Source organism: Microtus pennsylvanicus, chromosome X (assembly GCF_037038515.1).
Source record: "Microtus pennsylvanicus isolate mMicPen1 chromosome X, mMicPen1.hap1, whole genome shotgun sequence".
Lineage (NCBI taxonomy): Eukaryota > Metazoa > Chordata > Mammalia > Rodentia > Cricetidae > Microtus > Microtus pennsylvanicus.
The window spans coordinates 32,086,460-32,101,471 of record NC_134601.1 but is presented as its reverse complement, the minus strand read 5'-3'; the positions used below and the strand labels follow the sequence as shown (position 1 = coordinate 32,101,471).

The 15,012-nt window shown below is 38.8% G+C and overlaps 1 protein-coding gene across 1 annotated transcript; it reads left to right on the top strand.

Annotated features, from left to right (window-relative positions):
• Window positions 1-7,550: 7,550 nt before the first annotated feature.
• Window positions 7,551-10,503, top strand: Serpina7 (serpin family A member 7). The gene is given in 5 exon segments (XM_075958449.1): window positions 7,551-7,595; window positions 7,597-8,173; window positions 8,506-8,758; window positions 9,434-9,581; window positions 10,300-10,503. Coding segments are annotated over 5 exon segments (1,227 nt in total).
• Window positions 10,504-15,012: the final 4,509 nt, after the last annotated feature.

The window sequence follows — 15,012 nt, the reverse complement described above, 5'->3', positions numbered from 1 at the left end:
CACCAAGGGAAGTCAGGGAAGAAACAAGCTGGGAACCTGGAGGTAGGAACTGAAGCCAGGACAATGAAGTAGGGCTGCTTAAAGCATCCTCCCCAGGTCTTACTCAGCCTGCTTTCTTATGCATGTTTTCTTATGCAAAGCAGGAACGCTAGCTTAGGAGTGCTATTGCCCACCCTGATCTTGGTCCTCCTGAATAAGTCATTCATTGAGAAAATGCCCTACACTTTGCTTTACAGAAGCTTCTCAGTCTCAGGAGGTCCCATTTATTCAATGAGGCCCTTAATGTAAAAAGCAAGGACTTCTTGAATTTTGCATACAAATGGATGGAAATAGAAAACACTATCCTGAGTGAGGTAAGACAGACCCAAAAAGAAGAACAGGGGATGTACTCACTCATATTTGGTTTCTAGCCATAAATAAAGGACACTGAGCTTATAATTCGCGATCCTAGAGAAGCTAAATAAGAAGGTGAATCCAAAGACAAACATATAGGCATTCTCCTGAATATTAACCTTCATCAGGTGATGAAAGGAGACAGAGACAGAGACCCACATTGGAGCACAGGACTGAAATCTCAAGGTCCAAATCAGGAGCAGAAGGAGAGGGAGCAAGGGGCAAGGAACTCAGGACCCTGAGGGGTGCACCCACACACTGAGACAATGGGGATGTTCTATTGGGAACTCACCAAGGCCCGCAGGCCTAGGGCTGATAAAGCATGGGATAAAACCAGACTTGCTGAACATAGCAGACAATGAGGACTACTGAGATATCAAGAACAATGGCAATGGGTTTTTGATCCTACTGCAACTGCACGTACTGGCTTTGTGGGAGCCTAGGCAGTTTGGATGCTCACCTTACTAGACCTGGATGGAGGTGGACAGTCCTCGGACTTCCCACAGGTCAGGGAACCCTGACTGCTCTTCGAGCGGATGAGGGAGGGGGACTTGATAGCGGGAGGGGGAGGGAAATGGGAGGCGATGGCAGGGAGGAGGCAGAAATCCTTAATAAATAAATAAATTTAAAAAAAGTTTCTAAATAAATAAATAAAAAACAAAAAAGCAAAAAGAAAATGCCCTACAGAGGCCAATCTGATAGAGGTGTTTTATCAACCAAGAGTCCCTCTTTCCACATATGTCTAGATTTCTGTCAAGTTGACAAAAACCAAGTAGCACAGTGTTGTACAAACTTCCCACAGAACAACCTGGTCATCTTAGAGCATTCATATTTAATTTCTGAGTAACAAAAAGGATGCAAAAGCATCTTTTCACCTCTCAGGATGTTGTCACATGTCACTGAAAACATGTGAACCCTTTTTACACAAAAAGATATCAAGGCCCTGCTTTGGTCTGAGTGTTTGTGTTCCTCTCGGATCTCAAGATTAAATCCTACACCGCGGGGCTTCAAGTAAAATGCTTAACGCATGAAAACATGACTTTGATTCATAGAAGCAATGTTAAAAAGGTGGGCAATGGTGGTGCATGTCCGTAATCCCAGTGCAGGGGTCATGGGGGCAGAAACAGATGGATTCTCCAGCTCTTCCTGGCCAGCCAGAATACTCTATTGAATGAGATCCAGTGAGAGACCTTGTCTCCAAAAACAAGGTGAATGGAAAAAGTCTGAGGAGCTACAGCCAAGATTGTTTTCTTGTCTTAAAAAGGCATGTGTGCATGCGCCATCACTCACATGAACACAGACTTGTACAATCAACACACAAATTGGTTTTACAAAAGAAACTCCACTACTTGAGATGGTAGTGTTAAGAGATGGTTCCCTAAGGATGGGTTGAGTTTATGGTAGCATAGTCCTCATGGGTAGGATTAGTCCCCTCCCAAAAGAGGCCTTGTCATATTTCTTTATCACGTCTACCTTGAAGATGTAGGCATAAGGTGCCATCTATGAGCCTGAAAGCATTCTGTCAAATGAAAATTGTGATGGCTAAGTTTTAGATGTCAACTTTACAAAATATATTATCACCTGGAAAAGGTTTTGGGTATGTCTGTGGTGGGGAGATGTCTGGATTCAACTGGGAGATGTGATGAGGCCCAGTCTACCGTGAACAGCACCATTTCCTGAGTTTGGGTCTCACATGTGTAAGAGTGGAAAATGTGAGCTGAATAATAAGCATATACGCATTCATTCCTGAGGCTCTTTACTGTAGGACTAGCTGCTTCAGGCTCCTCCCCTGATACCCCAGTAGTCATGGGAATAAACACTTTTTCCCTTCAAATTGATTTTGTCAGGATATATTTTATCATGCTAACAAGAAACAAAATTAGGGCAGATATTGAATCTTTCAGCCCCGTAAACATTGCTTTCTCATTCTTTAGGATGTTGAGAAATACGTTTCTGTTGTTTAAAAACAACTCAGTTTATGGTAAACTGTTCTGGAAGGCTGGATGAACCAATGTAGCCCTTTCATTTATATCTGGATGGTACTCATTCCTGCTCCATGTATTGATTGCAATGCTGAGAAGTTAAGTACAACTAACATATTTTATGTAAACATGAGTGGATATAGAAATAAAAGTAGAATAAATGTTTAATATTGATATAGGCATATACTGGTACTAGCACTCTAATTTTCTTCTTTTATTTCTACTCATTCTATATTCTTCTTTCCTTTAACATATACCTTATATGATCACATTTCCTTATTTGCCTTATCTGGATGTATGACCCAACATTCATTTCTTCTCTGCATCTACACACAGAATGAGATATATTATTTCTATTTGGGAGATCAAATATCAAGTAAAACCAGGGGGGAATGTTTGCACATGAAAGTAACTGGAGAAACAAACACTTACAAAATAAAACTTGAAAGATATTGTATGGCAATAAATTATGGCATTTATCAAAAATAATATGTATAATGTTAGATCTGAGTGAATTCAATGGTATGCTAACACTTTTAAGAGAGTTCCTATTCACTCTGCTTAAGGACCCAGTTCTTGACTTGCCTTTGAGACTTAGTTAACAGGAAGAAAGCCACTTTGCTAATTTTACCATTTCATATCCATTATCTTCTCTACATCTATAGCAAGACCAGCTTAACACAAGGCTAAAATTATGCTAAACACAGCTTTATAAGAGGGGTCAGGTTCATCTTGAAGGGAAAGTGTTTGGTGAAAGCAGAAGAGAAGTATGGGTTGGGCATTTAAGTGAGATGAGAAACATATTTCTGCTGATAAAAATGGAGGGGGAAAATGGAGTTTCTGGATTCCCAGGATGTGTCAGCTTCTAGCCAGTCATTTCATGTGTGGATGATTTCAATGTGTCTCCTAAGGGTTTGTGTGTTGGAGGCTTGGTCTTCCTCATGTCAGTGTAGAGGCACTGGGAACTTTGCGAAGTGAGGTTAGTATTAGGCCATTGTTCATGGTCCTCAGGAGGGACTAAGTTAGTGTTTGGGGTCTTCTTGAATTAGTTATGTTTTCATTGACTGCTTTTGTTTTATATACATATATATATATATATATATATATATATATATGTATGCATCTATGTACTATGTGTGTATGTGTATATGTGTGTATATATGTGTATGTGTATAATATAATGTGTGTGTCTGTTCCCACTGGTTCCCTTAAGTAAATTTTTACTAAAAGCCTGAACCTGTGTCATTGTCCAAACATGTCACCAGAGGGCACAGGTTTAAAATTTTCTTTCTTTCTTTTTCATTTAAAACTTTGTTTCTTCTCCAAGGGTTTACTGGAGATAATAGCATCTGAGAACGCAGACAATATGTTGTTTTATTACCAGGGTTGAGTGTGAACTGAACAGGTAACCAAGAGACTCAAGCTTGACATGGCCTTTCTGTGTAACACATGTGCTAGTGACCACCCTATATGTGAGATGTGACCTTACCTATTAAGTTTGAGCAGTGGTGCCATGAGATCACAAAGGCCACTTTGATGGAGGATGAATATTCGGCATTCACCTTTGAAATCCCAGGACTGAATATGTTGTTTTGTATACAGTAAGACTTTACTATATTTGATTGAAAAGAAACAGCAGCATATTATAGCCACACTCACTGTACTTACCTCCTTTTCAAAAATCCCCCCAGTGTCTTTCCAATGAACGTAAGTTAAAGTATGTTCAACTTATCTTGGATTTCAAGTCCTTCAATAAACTATACATTGGATTAACTTCAACTAGCCCCCAATAATGTTCTCTATGTCCTTGATTAACATATTGATCCTTTTTTCCCACTAATGTAATATTTTTATTGATTGTTTGAGAATTTCACAACATGCACCCCACCACACTCACTTCCCATTCTCCCAGGTCTGCCCGTCCCCTTTGTAACCTCCTCCAAAAAAGAAATAAAAAGATAGGTCTAATTTGTGTTGCCCACATAGTCACTTGGGTATAGTCAAACTCCCAGTGGTCAGCACTTTAAAGAAAACTGAGTCTTTCTCCACTCCCATCCCTGCCAGAAGCCATCAATTGTGGAAAGCTACACTTGATCATCCTTATCGCAATTTTAAGTGTTTTCTTCAATGGCTTGCTGTCTAGGCTGTTACTTTTTTTGGGGGGGTGAAGTAGGGTGGGGATAGGGGTTGTCACAGGAGCCTTATATGTCTTTCTCAACTGTGAGTCTGCAGTCATCAGTATCACTACAAAAGCTTCCTTAAAAGATGCCTCCTTGCCCTTTTCAGTCAGCAGGAGCACACATCACAGACATCCCCATGGGCGCTGGCATCGGCATGAGCCACTTGAACCTCAGCATGGAATCCAGTGGCATTTTAGACCACGGACATCAACACATGGCCCTCTGCTGCAGCACAGGCCATAGACATCAACAGGGCCTCCCTGGTAAAATGGGCCATGGACACCATTATGGTCTCCAGTGACAGCCTAGCCCATGGACATCAACATGAACTCACCAAAAGTCATGTGGATGTTGATGGTCTATGCTGCTAAATGACTACATTGATCATTAATGTAGTTCTTAAGGTAGCTGTTTGGTGAGTCAAGTGTTTTGTGCCATGTCCTTAGCTTGATCAAATAGCAGGAGAGTTACTGTTACTACTATTACTTTAAGTAGAAACTGACAGTCAAGAATAAACTGAAGTTTCTTGATGAGATCTAATTACTTTGTTTCTATTTCTTCTTTGTTTTTGTTTCTGTCTTCTGAGAAAGAATTTTTCTGTGTAACAGCTCTGGCTGTCCTGGAATTTGCTTTGTAGACCATGCTGGTCTCAAACTCACAGAGATCCACCTCCTTCTGCCTCGCAAGTGATGAGATTACAGATGTGTGCCACCACCACCCGGCTTTTACTGCTTGTTTGTATATTTCACATCAGGTAGATGATGCTTGTTCTTATCTTACATTCTTGGCCTCTTATATACCATATTCTGGAGTCCTTGGGTTAGCGGAGGGTGTAATGGACTTTAGTGATCACAAGACATGACTAGTTTACCTTTGAGCATTAAAAAGTCTAGGATTTGAGAGCATTTTCTCCACCTATGCTTAAACCCACCCTACAACATCCAATAAAAAGATTCACCAAGTCTCTGTCTGTACCTATCTTTTTTCTCAAAAGTCTTCTTGTTATGGCACTATTTGGCAATGGTAATAAAAACTGTTTTAAATGAGGGATGTTATGTAGAAGCCAAAGAATTATGTAAAGTTTTACCCAGAGTACAAACCTTATTTTTTAAGCTTTTGTTTTCATTTGGCCTTGGTTTTGTGCATCAGCTTTAGAAATGTCATCCTAGCATTCATATCATGGTTAATTTGTAACTAAGAATGCTCTAGTTTTGCAATAGAGGGCATGTTATAAAGATGGGAAGGTATTGCTATGTGAGAGATGCAAGCGGCTTCTTGGGCCTGTACTGTGAGTATTTTTGCCCTTGGGAACACTGAACATTCTAACAAGTCTGAGTTCCAAATAACTGAGTTTGAAGTTTGTCAGTTCAGGAGGCAAGGTCTAGGAGTGGTCCCTGCTAGCTGACCCTCTGGTGAGCCTTGTCAACTTTGGTAGGAAGAGTACTCAGTGATAATGTGGAAATTTACTCTAGAACTGGATGAAGGAAGGCTGGAGGAGATAAGAGGCCCTCTATCGTGCTTGGAGCAGATAAATTCATTAAAGCCTTAAACTTAGGCATTGACAACTGGCAGTAGAGATGGAGAGAAATGAAAAGTTTTGATAAGTATTCAGGTAGTATTCATTGGTCATCACGACCATTAGTAGTGGTTAAAGAGCATTGCCTGCTCTTCTAAAGGTTCTGAGTTCAATTCCCAGAAACCACATGGTGGCTCACAACCATCTGTAATGAGGTCTGGTGCCCTCTTCTGGCCTGCAGACATACACACAGACAGAATATTGTATACATAATAAATAAATAAATAAATAAATAAATAAATAAATAAATAAATATTAAAAAAAGGAAGTGGAGAACAAAATTGAAGCAAGCCCTTTTGATATGTGTCTGTCTATCAAGAGGGGTGAAATACATTGGAATATAGAATGAAAATGAAGAAGTGGTTTGGGGAGTTGAGATAGAATAAGTTTACATTTGGAAACTGAGATTTCCCAGTGGAGGTTGAAGAATGAATGGAGAAACAGGGTGTATATGTCCAGTAGCACCTGGGTAGTTGAGTAACAATTCAGTAAGACAATATGGGCTAGACCGACATTTTTATATAGCAATTTAGTACCTAAGATGAGGCCACTCATGAAGAAAATTAAAGGCTTCAGAAGAGGTCCTATACTGCTTTCATAAATCTTTTTTCTAACCACTGGTGTATAAATATTTGTGGCTCTATATCATGCTCATTGTTTCTATGTACTATTTCATGCTTAAAAAACTCTCGGCCTTCCTCTCTAAATGTTACAAAATTCCATGCATACTTATAAGAACAAGATTATTAAGATCTGTTAGAAGTGAGAAAAGACTCTTTAGGTGGCACCAAAAGAAAATCAAGTCTCTAAAACAAGAATGGTTTACTTCCATTTTCCTATCATTTGAAAATACTCTTATGGTTCCCATATATTTCACAGGTGAATGAATTTTGACTTGCTATGTTGTATATAACTTAATCAACTATCACCCTTCAGTTCCAACTAGTTATTTCTTGTAGGAGCTGTTCTCATTTTATCATATCACAAATGGTATCATAAAATACACACATATACACAAACCAAAATTCTTATGTACATGTAACATAATCAGAAGGAGTGCTTGCTTTGTCTAATGGTTCTTCATTCAAATGACAAATGATTCAATTTCCATGAGTTCAAATTAGTATCAATATTTTCACATGCTATTATCATATGTTAATGAATTTATGACATCATATTTCTGTCGCCTAGGCAAATCATTTCTCCTACTTTCTTTCCCAAGGAGACATGTCACTGGTGTTTAGAAAAAAGAGAGACTATCACCTCTTGTTCCCCACTGGAAGACATCTCCAAATGCTTCCTTTAGTTTTATAAATCAAGGTGAGTGACTTTTATGTTTGTCTGAATCAGAAAGTGTTTCATCTAAGCTCCCCTAATTGTTATCTCACTTCATGTTTTGTAGATCTTCTCCATTCCAGAATGTCAGTGTTTCTCTATCTGTTTCTCTTGGTGTTTGGACTACAAGACTACAATCCATTGTGCACAATATAACATCTCTGAAGGCAAAGTTACAATCTGCCATTTATCCCAACAAAATGCCACTCTCTATAAGATGTCATCTATCAATGCTGACTTTGCCTTCAGTCGATATTGTAGGTTCCCTGTGGAGAACCCAGGTTGGAACATCTTCTTTTCCCCTGGGAGCACATCTGCTGCTTTAGCCATGCTTTCTTTTGCATCTGTCTCTAACACTCAAACTCAGATTCTGGGGGTCTTGGGGTTTAACCTCACAGATACTCCAATAACAGAATTATATCCGGGCTTCCAACATTTGATCTGTTCATTGAATTTCCCAAAGAATGAACTGGAATTGCAGATGGGAAATGCAGTTTTCATTGGGCAGCAGCTGAAACCACTGGCAAGGGTTTCGGATGATGTCAAGACCCTTTAAGTCTTTCCTATCGACTTCTCCAATGTTTCTGCAGCCCAGCAGGAGATCAACAGTTATGTGGAGAAGCAAGCCAAAGGGAAAATTATAGACCTAATTCAAGACCTTAGACTGAACATTATCATGATTCTGGTGAACTACATTCATTTCAAAAGTAAGGCATTAAGACATTAATTTCCAGTCTAGTATTAAGATAGAGAAGTGGGGGGGGGGCATTATGGCCTCTTGTCACTGGCATCAGTAGGTATTCCTCATACCAAAGTGATTCCTAACTACGTAAGTATTTATGCATTGTGTTGGATTATTCCAGGATGACACACAGCTCTTTATATGAGCCCAGAAAACTTTCAGGCAGATAACACTTTTAAAAATGTGGTTGACAATGTTATGACTATTCTGATTAGGCTAAATAATTATAGTTTCTAAAAACATTTAATGAGGTGGGAGAAGCTCATGTTCAGCAAGCCAACTGAATTTGTATTTAAGCACAATGTGGTCCCTACTTCCTGTGTAGATTTGGATACACTGCATAAATCCCTTTTACGATATGTTACGTACTTACTATGTGCAATTACTATCATTTTCCGGATATAAAGCTGAATTGCACAGTACTCCAAATGGACGATAGTGAGAATGCCCTGGCACTTTCTGTCCTTCCAAAGGACGGACACGTAGAGTGGGTGGAGGCAGCCTTGTCATCTAAGACATTGAAGAAGTGGAACTACTTACTACAGAAAGGGTAAGCAATTTAGAGGGTGTGATGACATATGGGTGGGCCTAACAGTGGAGATGAGGCTGAGTTCAGAAGAAACCTAGAGGCAGGAAAATGACCCAGGTGCACTTGTCAATGGTATGATGATATTTAGAGTAAGTCCAGTACAGTGTGCATGAGACTTTTCTGGATACTTTCCACAGTGTTTCAACGAAGCATACTGAGAAAATGCCAAAGGAGAAATTTGTCAAATGATAAATTCCCATAATGCTCCCCAATGTGAGCATGCTACAACGCTGATACCTTTTCAGGGACCATATAAAGCTTTGGGATGGATAAGAATTGATATTATTACATGGAGTTGGCAGTCATTCTTAGTTAGAACTGCAAGACGGAAAATCCTGGAGGTGCCCATGCACTAAACTCTTATCTTCATTCCATTAGCCCCTGTCCTTGCTCAGTACCACAGAGACACATCTTTCTGTAATAAAGGCCCAGGAGACCATGTATTATACTCCAGCATTGTCCGAGTCCGAGACAATTTCTACAACAATATCTTTTGTGTTTCTGGTGCCATGTTAGTAGTTCTCAATGTTCAGGGGAGTAGTAGAGTTGATTGAGAGAAAGAAAAAGAGATATATCCTGGTGTGTTTTGTGATTAGTGTGGTGACTGTCATGTCTCCCTTTCCTTATTCCACACAGATGGGTTGAGTTATTTGTTCCAAAGTTTTCCATTTCTGCCACATATGACCTTGGAAGTACACTTCAGAAGATGGGCATGAGGGATGCCTTTGCTGAAAGTGCCAGCTTTGCTGGAATTATGAGAGACAATGGTCTAAAACTTTCCTGTGTAAGCTGATGGATTGTTTTTTTTTTCTTTCAAGAGACAATTAATTTACCCACCTTGTTTAGTCAGTGAGAAATCTCATGTCTATGGTGACAGTGTGATTCTGTTAGGTCAGTATCATATGAGAGTATTCTTGTTACTCAAAATAAATCATTTTAGAAGTTACTTCTGGGACTGGAGCAACGACTCTGCAGGTAAGCACATTGTTTGCCCTCCCAGAAGTCTCAGGTTAAATTTCCACTGCCAACATAACATGAAAGCTCAAAACTGTCTATGATTTCAGTCCCATGAAATCTGATACCCTCTTTTAATCTCTGTAGGAGCAAGGCACACATGTGATGTAAAATAAACATACATGCAGGCCAGATACCCAAATACATAAATAAATGTAATTTCCATCCCTAACCCTCATGTACTAAGGTGACTCTAAGATGATGGAAAGCCTTAATGATCAGAAGCAACTCATGAGATGCAGTGCTAGAGGATGTTTGGAAGACACTAAAAAGGTACCTTCTAGAGATGAAAGGTGATGGAGAATGAGATGCTACCCAAACAAATAGTCCTAAAATCACAGAAATTAAGGAAACTTCTCAAAGTAATATTCATATTCAGATGTAAATACTATCTACATAATATATAGTATTTCTTTTTGTACTTCTAACACACCCAAAGGCTGTTGTCACTTTTCAGGGGACCTTCAGTGTGTGTTCCTCTCCCATAGGCTTTTCACAAGGCTCTGCTGCATATTGGAGAACAGAGAACCAAAGAAGTAGCTGCTCCTGAAGCTGTGTCTCTGGAACAGCCAGAAGTGGCTTCTCTTCATCCCATTATCCAATTTGACAGAACATCCTTATTGATGGTTTTGGAGAAAAGGACCAGAAGCATTTTCTTTTTAGGGAAAGTCATTAACCCAGCTAATGAGTAATTGAAGAAAAGGCTATTGAGTGTGTATATTATATAATGGGAAATAAACATTTAACATAGCTTGATATACTTGCTATGGGCTTGGACGTTATGTCTTTTGTGCAAGGGATAAAAGGAATCATTCCACCTCCTTTTCCACAATGTTCCCTGACTCAGGTATAGGGTTGTGTTATAAATGTATCTGTTTAGGTTGGGTACCACAATTCACTTATTCTCTGCATACTGATCACATGTGGATTTCTGTGATAGTCTCTATATTTGCTAACAGTAGCTTCTGTGATGAGGAGACAGAACTACACTTGTGTGTACAAGGACATGTATTATAATAGAGTTAGAAGTTATAGTGGTTTGAGGGAAACAGTAGCAGTAGGTTCCTAGGGTCTATGACCTCTCTTGCAAGGTCTGCAGCTACGTAGTGTCTTATAGATATGATAGTGGTGCTACACCCATGAAACCTCAACAGTATGACTGCCTAACATATCTGCTTAATGACAGCAATGATCAGGTATGCCAACATGGATGGGGGAACTTTCACAAGGCCTCACTCCAAGACGAAGGGCTACAGTCAACGGCTATTGAGAAAAGGACTGTCAGTTTCCTCCAAGGGCGAACCTCTCGATATGTTATCCGATACCAAGCAATTAGCCCTAAACATGTCTATATTAGCAATGTTAAATGGAGATTCAGTAGTGTGTGTGTGTGTGTGTGGTATTCCTTACCTTTCTCTTGATATGATAAAATACCATAGCCAAAAAACAACTTTTAAAAGAATTTATTTTGGCTTATGGTTCCAGAAGAGATCTCACAATGGCAAGGAAGATAGAGCAGCAGGTAACCAGAGTGGGAAAACTACTGATCACATTTCATCAAGTAGGAAGCTGAGAGAGCAAACTGGGAAGTTAGAAGAGGCTATGAACTTTCAAACCCTTCTCCTAACAATGTACTTCCTCTAGTAAGGCTCTGCATCCTAAAAGTTCCATACTCTTAGCCCTAAACATGCCACTAACCAAATCCAAGTGTTTAAGCGTGTGAAACTATGAGGGACATTTCACATTTAGACCACAACAATCTACTCTGTGGTCCTCGAAGGTTTGTTGCCATATCATAATTCTAAATGCATTTAGTTCTACTTTAAATGCCTCAGTTGTCTTTCTGTCTCAACAGCGTTTAAAAGTCCAGTCTCGCCGGGCGGTGGTGGCGCACGCCTTTAATCCCAGCACTCGGGAGGCAGAGGCAGGTGGATCTCTGTAAGTTCGAGACCAGCCTGGTCTACAAGAGCTAGTTCCAGGACAGGCTCCAAAACCACAGAGAAACCCTGTCTCGAAAAACCAAAAAAAAAAAAAAAAAAAAAAAAGTCCAGTCTCTTCTGAGACTTAATGTAACGTCTTAATTGTGACTTGGAAACTCTGTAACTCCATGTCATTGTCTGCTACATTGGTTTTTAAGGGTTTCGATGGCTTAGTACCTCCAGCTTTGCTATTTGTAAGGTACACCTCTCTCTTGGCTTGCTACTACAGTGAATATGCAGCTCTTCTTGACAGGTGTCTCATGTTTCTAGCATCTCCAACGTATAGGGATCTCTAATACAATGCAGGCTTCACTTACAAAGCTTAATGCAATGGCCTCTCAGAGCTTTCTTGTAGCAACTCAAGTACTTCCATGTATTGACTGACCCCAGTGGCTCCCTCAAACAGTAAAGGAAGAATCTACAAACACCCTCATTTTGGCAGCATTTATGATCCAAAGCATGTACAACATGGATTACATTGTTAAATTTGGCTGTCATTTTAGGATGGACCTTTGCCCCTTTCTACCACATTAGCTAACAGATTTTGTATGTTGAAGCAATTGCTTTCTAGGACCCAGAAACCCCTCAGGCTTTCTACTTTCACAGTTAAAAGTTTATCATCGTTCACATTGTTCCCTTTCAGAATAGGTGACCTTTCCTTTAGGCAGGATATCCCTTGACTGGAACATTAAGCCTCCCAGTATTTTTTTCTCTTTAAACTTTATTATTTATTCATTTATATCCTATTTACTCTCTTTTTCTTAAGTTTAGACGTGTATAGAGTTGCTAGCAATAATCACACCACAGACTCAATGTTACATTGTCTTGAAAATTCCTCTCAGCATTAAGGTCATCCGGGGTCCTACTAGAATAGCTTATTATACTCTCTTAGAAAATTTAACCACGTTTCTTATCCAAACTTCTAGAATCTCTCACACTCCTCCATAAAACAAGATGGTCAACATGATGGTTAACCATTTGGTTTTCACCTTGACATACCTTGAAAGGAAAAACCTTAGTTGAAGAATTTCCTCTACCAGATTAGCTGGCAAGCATGTCTATGAGGCATTTTCTTGATTGCTTATTGCTATGGGACAACTCTCCCTGCTATTGTATGTAATACTATCACTGGGGATCTGGATCTGGAAGTTGAATGTCAGCCTGGAAGCAAGCCAGTAATCAGCTTTCCTTCACAGTTCTTGTTTCTACTCTTGCTTAAGTTCCTGATCGGTTTTAAATTGTCACCTAAAAGTATAAGCTAAAATGAAACCTTTCCTCCACAAGTTCTTTGAGTCAGTATTCCAAAACAGCAACAGAAAAGCAAACTAGAAATATACATAACAATGCTAGTTATAGACAAGAACTTCAAAAGGAGTAGAAGAGACAAAAGAGGGAATGGATGATGGAGACTAAATGGTGGAAATCATGTAATTTAGTATTCATGTATGAAATTATAATCTACTCTGAGACAGGGAAACTTTATCTATGATACCCCAACAGTATGGTTGTCTAAACAAGACCTGAACAAGGACAAGACCAAAAAATGCATTGTGGAGGAGGACAATTTCATAGGGCCCTGCACTTAGACAAAGAGCCACAGGCAATTAAATGCTAAAAGAGAGAATATTAGTCTTCTCCAAGGATGAGCCACCTAATTAGTTATTCAATACAAAGTTGCCAGCCAAGAAATCATAAGCACATGTATAGTGGTAACAGTAAACAATATTTAGTAGTACCAGCAAGCAGACTGTATTATCACATTTATATACACATATATGTATACGTTATACATAAATATATGTATATAATATATCATATCTAAAAAAGAGGTCATGAATTAGATAGGGATCAAGAGGTTGAGGACATGGGAAGGATTGGAGTGAGGAAAAGGAAGTGAGGGGAATATATTCATATTTTAATTTTAAAATGTTATTTCAAAAATTAAATCAAATTAAATTGGGTTTATTTGAATAAATGATAGAGGGATGAATCCAATGATATGCAGATAAAATGGATTATTTCCTTTAATAAAAAGGAAATCTTCCTCTTTGTTTAGGTAAAGTTTGGGGACAGTAATCCAAATAAGATAGTCATAACTGTTCAAATCCCTTTATCATCACATCTGTATGAGGCATTAGATTAGTCATGCTTGTAGAAACAGAAAGTAGGAATGTCATTGCTATAGGGAGCAGAAAATGGTGAGATTTTATTCAATGTATATAATACTTGAATAACATCAGTTGTATTGGTTCTAGAAATCTGTGAAACAGTGTCTGTACTTGCTAGTACTATAATATAGTATTAAAATTTTTGATGATAACTCTCACATTTATTGTTTTCTTTATCAGAAAATACAGTGAAGGGCTTAGTGGTATAGCAATTGCCTAGTATATTTAATACATGTAAAGCATTGAGTTCAATCCCCTACACTGAAAAAGTTGAAACAAACAAGTAAAATAAAAAATGTTGATACTATATAGTAGTATATACATTTCTATAAAAACAAATAATCTATTGCTACATATCTAAATCTGTTGAGGTGGTTATATTAAGGTACCACTGACTGGGTGGCTATAAACAACAGAAATTTATTTTTCACATTTCTGTAGGCTTGGAGTCCAAAATCAGGGTGTCAGTGTGTTTAGTTTTGGTGAAGATTATCTTCTATCTTGCTGGTGTTTGTCTTATACTTACTTATATATACACATCACATGCTGAAACATAAGCTAGACACTGCTCACATATACTTTTTAAAGGGTTGTTGATTTTCATGAATGCTCTGCTCTAACACTATCACCTTTTGGAATAGAAAAATCCATCCCAGAAAGTTGAAAATGGTATGTATTCACTCATAAGTGGATACTAGCTGTAAAGGAAAGAATAATAAGTTCATGATCCTAGAGAAGCTAAATAACAAGTTGAACCTTAAGAAAACATATATCGATACACCTGGAAATGGCAAATAGACAAGATCACCTGAAAAAATTGGGACCATCGTGGTAGGGAAGAAGAGAAAGCAGAAGAGGAAGTGGAGGGGAGAAGGGGAGGCGGAAGAGAACTTTAGGGAACAGGATAGTCGAGATGGAGGAAGGACAGAGATGAGAGCAAGGAAAGAGATATTTTTATTGAGGGAGCCATTAGGGGGCTAGCAAGAAACATGACACTAGAGAAATTCCCAGGAATTCACAATGATGCCCCAGATAAGACCCTAAGCAGTAGGGG